The sequence below is a fragment of the Amblyomma maculatum genome, chromosome 5 (genome assembly GCF_055883805.1).
Source record: "Amblyomma maculatum isolate TAMU_Amacu chromosome 5, ASM5588380v1, whole genome shotgun sequence".
NCBI lineage: Eukaryota > Metazoa > Arthropoda > Arachnida > Ixodida > Ixodidae > Amblyomma > Amblyomma maculatum.
In genome coordinates, this window is record NC_139348.1 from 71169549 (window position 1) to 71175059 (window position 5511).

General features: G+C 44.1%; 1 protein-coding gene across 1 annotated transcript; it reads right to left on the reverse strand.

Moving 5' to 3' along the window:
- Positions 1–520: 520 nt before the first annotated feature.
- LOC146188484 (4-vinylphenol methyltransferase 2-like) lies at positions 521–4994 on the reverse strand. Its single transcript, XM_084603116.1, has 3 exons — positions 4669–4994; positions 3754–3913; positions 521–1002 (listed from the first exon to the last, which is right to left on the reverse strand). The coding sequence occupies exons 1-3, from the start codon at positions 4957–4959 to the stop codon at positions 833–835; spliced, it is 621 nt and encodes a 206-aa protein (XP_084459242.1). The 5' UTR covers positions 4960–4994; the 3' UTR covers positions 521–832.
- Positions 4995–5511: the final 517 nt, after the last annotated feature.

Genomic DNA, 5511 nt, shown 5'->3' on the forward strand with positions numbered 1-5511 from the left:
TCGTTGTATGCCGTAAAGGAAAGTAGGCTACACGTGGGGCAAATAAAATATGAGTAAGTATGTCCTTGTTTCCTTCTACTTCGACACACAAATTCCCTTCATAATATGAGGCACAGGTCGATTTCATCCACGCGCACATTCAATAACTGATGATGAAATACAATAAACAGACTTATCATGTAGAGCGAAACCTCTAATTTCCAAACAAGCTTCAAAAAACAGGCAATGTTAAAGCTTCTGGCTTATGAGAGGTGGTAGTTGGTAGAAGACATGTTAAAGGCAAAAGTTTGGTAAGCAGTTCCTCTGTCGTCTTGAAAATGATTAGCTCGCTTTTGAGGACTTGTACGTTGCATTCACACTCAGCGGCGTTTCCTGTGCATATTGCCTGCATAGCTACTGCCAGGACCCCCCATTCAGAGACATATGGTCATAAACTCTTAGCAGTCTTTTCCAACTGTTAATGCTAAGCCCAATACCGAGAGAACAGATCCGTCGGGTGGAAATTGTATACCATAAACCACATTTTATTAAATCTTCAGAAACAAACAAGTTCGTACAAAACTTGATAGCAACACTCCGAAGAAGGCTGATTGTGCAAAGAAGAAAAAAATACCATAGAACGCTATTTGTGTGCACGTGGAACCCTAGGATAAATGTTAGACCGAAAGCGCTAATAAATCTGATGACGAGAATCGGCGAAGTTTTAGGGGAAAAAAATTCCTTTCTTCGAAGAATCATCGTTATCATATATAATGCCTACTGAATTGCAGAAGATCTAGTCATTGCGAAACTTTCTTTTCTGAGTATATCGCGCAGATTGCGTAAAGTATGCTTATTTTTGTGCCTTGCAAGCGTGTATTACAATCAAATCTCGGGTGGTGCTCGCTGATCCGGTACTTTTCTTCCTAACTTCTTCGATGGCGCGGTGCGTGCATTCTCGAAGTTTCTCCTTCTCTTCATCGCTGAGTTTGTCGTGGATTGGATTCATAAGTGTAAAAAGGTCTGGAAAAAATGAATGTAAAAATGAAAGAGATGCATTATGGAGTGTTTCGCTAAATATCCTCGAAATATTTTTCCAAAATTTTAAACCCTTCGCCAAGTGGTAATCAACTTTTTCTTGAGCAATAGTGATTAAGATGTGATCGGTATATTCCTTCTTGCCGAGGTGATTAGCCTGTGTCTCTTCGCTCGCACAAAAAGTACCAGCATTCAAAGAATGTGTAGAGCTACACTTAAGGTTTCGTGCTTTTATTTATATTAAGGTTCATCGATTACAAATGAAGTCGGGAAGAGAGGCATTGAGAAACAAACTACAAGCGCATGAAGCACGATCATGTCCGACAAATGCTTTATTTTATGACAGGAGCACGAAATAAATACATACAAAGTGCAATATTAAAGAAGCAATCATTACTTAAATAGCAAAGTATGAGCAAATCCAGAAAGTTGATTGGATAGTTTTGAGGCAAGGAGAAAAATAACCATGCTAGTGCCAAGATCACAAGGTTTGTTGAAAACAGGCTTAATATTTAAAAATGCAAATTAGCTCAGCCGCTCAGAAGATCGATCAGCACGTCTAGGAAAACTGTCTATTCAATACTATGAAGTACGGACTGCAGCGGGATAACCATACGTTTTATAATGGCGAAGATAGAGAGAGAGTAAACTTTAATTGTTTAACGGAATAGCGTGGGTGGTTTCCTCAGTCCAGGATACCATTGGCCTGGGCTGTCTCCCGGGCCCTTGTGACCAGGCTGCGCTGCTCAGAGAGGCCTGTGTGGAGCAGCTCTGCCTCCCACTCCGTTTGGCTGAGTGCTCGAGCTTTATATTTCTGTAATTGCTCTTTGCTGTTCCATATCAGTTTCATATCCATATCATCCATATGGCGAAGATAATGACAAAGGAAACGTGATCAACATACGACGCAATGCAACGACTCTGCGTCAGAAGTATTCACAATACATTCCGACTTTGATTCGACCGCTATCCCCTATCATATTGCATCATTGAATTTGAGTTCGGAATATGGGCTGCTGCAAAAATAGCCTAAAAGAGAATGGCTGGCTGTCCTCTACCTACAACGCATGCAGTAATCTTCACCGAGCTGACCAATGTGCTCCTTGAGAGGCCGCTGATAAAGGGATATGTCGACGCTAACATCGATAGGCTAAAATAAATATAAGGGTGTAGACAGGTTCCCTGAATAAAAATTAGAGGGTCTCTTAGATGTCTCTTAAGAGGAGAATGGCGAAAGCCTACCCTTCCTATCCCACAATTTGCCTCCCATCGTTAGCCTTGTCGGCATTTATTGCAGTGCTACTTATAATTATAATTGGTTTGTAGGAAAGTAAAGACGCCGTATCTATCGCGAGTGTGAGTTTGGACGGTACACCATCGCTCCTGTCGGATGGCGTTACTTGGCATGCGTTTAAGTGTGGCATTGCAGATGGCAGAGACGCATCCCGCCTCGGCCAATCAGAACGCCGCAAAAGCCGGACACACTGTGCCCACGACAGGATGAGCCATTAAAAGCTTTAGCCTTAATAAAGAGGCAAGTGGCGTTAACTTTAGTGGCACAAAAATGCGGATTCAGAGAAAAATCGAAGTCAGACGAAATATTGAGGATGACCTGTTAACGCGAAAGAAAAAAAAAAGTAACTGTCATTTCGTATTGCTAAAGCCCCTCACAAAATCTCGAATAGAATTAACCGTGCAAAAGTGAAAATGAACTTACCGTTTAAGAAAAGCTATCTGGTATTTGCAGCCCTCTTATGCCACAGCCATTGATACTATCATTTGCAAAAAAGAATTATAGAAAATAGTTTTGGGCCTATGTGATAACAGATTGATGTATTCCATTTTCTTCAATTTATAGGTCCAAGAGAAAATATATTCGGCAGATGGGTAGGCGTGTAAACGGACGCTTGTCCGAGCATAATAAAAGCACAAAAACACTCCCAAAGGAAAACTAGCAGTTAAAAGAAGGAAGTTTCGGCACCGTAAGCCATATTTCCACGAATGTGAAGTTACTTATCACCACGCAGACAAACTGACAAACGAATTGACTTATGCATATGCAACATCAAAGACAACTTGCTATCTGGGTTTTTATCAAACAAAAATTTGGCTTCTTCCCGCTACTAGTGAGACAGTTGTAGACGATTAACTGTTTGATTACCTCGTGTCTTCTGGTGCTTTTCTCATGTTGGTTATGGTTGCTGCTGTTTCTGCCTCTAAAATGTGCCTTTGCATGATCAACTTCCCAGCTGTAAGTTAACGCTCGCGCGGGTGTCTCTCTGTTGCGAGCGTGTTTTCTGCACTGTCAGAAACTGAGTAGGCAAATTACCCTGTATCTATAGATCGTATTGATTCACTTGCACGCCTAATGATCTCGTTGAAGATAAGAGCTTTGCTGCCTCCAAGTATTGTAAATTTGATATTGTAGAAGTCGGCACCTCGACACCTTCCAAAGCTCTTAAACTTCAACAGTAATTTCTCTCTATATACCAGCTATCTATACAGAAATTTTAGTTTAAACAAGGATCATTGAGCCTTCTCAGTCTCACCTCAAACAATAGCCCGCTTCCAATAAAGTTTCCTCAATAATAAACTGTGGGTGTTGCTGCGTCAAGCAGGATGTAACCTCAAAGCATTAAACTGTCCCTTTGTACTTAAATCGCAAAGAGTTGTCCTTAGCTCCCCTTCAATACGTGAAAGAGGGGAACCAGCAAGTTTTGAGTGCACCACACGTACCGCCTGCCGAGTCATTCCTGAATCCACCGGGAGGAGAAACACGGAAAACTTCGCAAGCCAGTGCAGTCAACCCGGAATCATGAACGAGCTTCGCAGCGTACGCTCGCACCGACGCTATGTCCTCCATTAAGATGGTTTCCGGCGTCACATCCTCCAACAGCTGTGTGGCGGAGAGAGACAGTTGAAGCACAGAGTTCAAAAACAATTCTCGAAACACTTGTTGAACACCAGGACTGCTGCCCAAAACCGATCGGTCGCTGTTGAGGCGCGCGGCATGTCTGACAGGCCTTGAGGAAGGATATGAGCCTTATATAACGTTCCCGGCCTATTCTCGTCGCACACTGATTGAAAAACAGTGCTGACATAGCGCAAGGTGATTCTCATCAGTATGTCCACTCGGTGGTCGTGGGCGATGACACTCTGAATTGCAAGACGCACTGTAGTTTGGAGCTCCGGATTTCGAGTGCCGTGAATTTTTTCTCGTTATATCTGTGTAGGCATGTGTCTCCTTGGCTCGCCTTTGCTCATATGAGACTTTTGTGCAAGGACAAGTACTCTGCATCACAACAGCTGGAATTGTGCGGGGCAAGTCTTTTGGGAAACAAGTACTTACTTTGGGAGTTCTTTGTAACGAACGGAAGACCTTGAAAAGGGGTGCAGTGTTTAAATAAATAAAACTAAGTTTGTACCTAAGCGAATTAAAACAATTAGCTCTGATTTAGCTCGTGGTTAAACTTCGTGTTTCGCGAGAGCTATCTGCAAGGCTACGCTTAGGTTGGGCTTGAAAGTAAAACATAGGTGTTGCACTCCAGCAAGGCTAGTCCTCTGTACGGTGTTCGAGTGTCCTTTCTAGTACCCCTGTTTTCGCACGTTTCGCTAATGGATAGCTACAGTATGGGTTTTGTTTCTGCTTACATGGGCATACTTGCTCCACTGGGGCGAACCCTTCACCTCCATGAAGACTCTGTGGGCGTTGAGTATTCTCGAGAAGACTACGAAGCATTCCCCTCCAGGCGTCATGAGCGTGACGATGTTCTTCAGCGCGTGCAGCTGGTCCGCTACCCAGTGGAGTACCATGAATGAGTAGACCCTCTGGAAACGTCCCTGCTCCCGCACGAACTCTGCCACGCTGTCATCGACCAGAAGGTCCAAGGGCCGGTAGTCGATCAGTGGATCCGAGTAATTTTCCCGCGCAAACTGAAGCATAGTCTCTGACTTGTCAGCTGCCACGAGCCGCTTGCACCATGATGGCATGCGGGGACGCAGGAACTTCAGGGTAAAGCTGCGAGTGATCAAGTACATTTTGGGAAACAATTAGGTCACTACATTGTTGGCGCATAAATTACGCCCACTTCATTACAAGAGCCTCTCTTATGTCTCCCGTGCCAGCTGCCTCTTTAGCCCCGCATACTTCCTGATCTGCTCCACCCACCAAACTCTCTGTGCCACCCCGCCTGTCTGCTTGTTTGTCTTCCAGGCCACTTCCTTGACAAAGAACGATGACTTACTAGAGTTTAAGTTTGGGATTGTAGATCTAGTTTAATGGCTAAGGAAGCAGCTGCTCTTTTCGCTCTAGCAAATGATTATAAACACTTCAGCGCGTAAAGGCTACGAGGGGCGCTGTATTGGAGACCTGTAAAAATCCCCCCCCCCTCCTCCCTTCCGTAGTTATTTAAGGGGCACGTATATTTCTAAAGACCTCCTTGCAGTTCGCCTAGAGCGAGCGGCGGCCGGGATAAAACCCGCGCCACCATGACC

Coding starts and splice junctions, on each gene's coding strand:
- LOC146188484 (XM_084603116.1), bottom strand. CDS start 4,959: ATGCTTCAGTTTGCGCGGGAAAATTACTCGGATCCACTGATCGACTAC. Junction 3,914..4,668: donor AGTGGAGCAAGTATGCCCAT/GTAAGCAGAAAC, acceptor TCCGCCACACAG/CTGTTGGAGGATGTGACGCC. Junction 1,003..3,753: donor CAGGAATGACTCGGCAGGCG/GTACGTGTGGTG, acceptor CATTTTTTCCAG/ACCTTTTTACACTTATGAAT.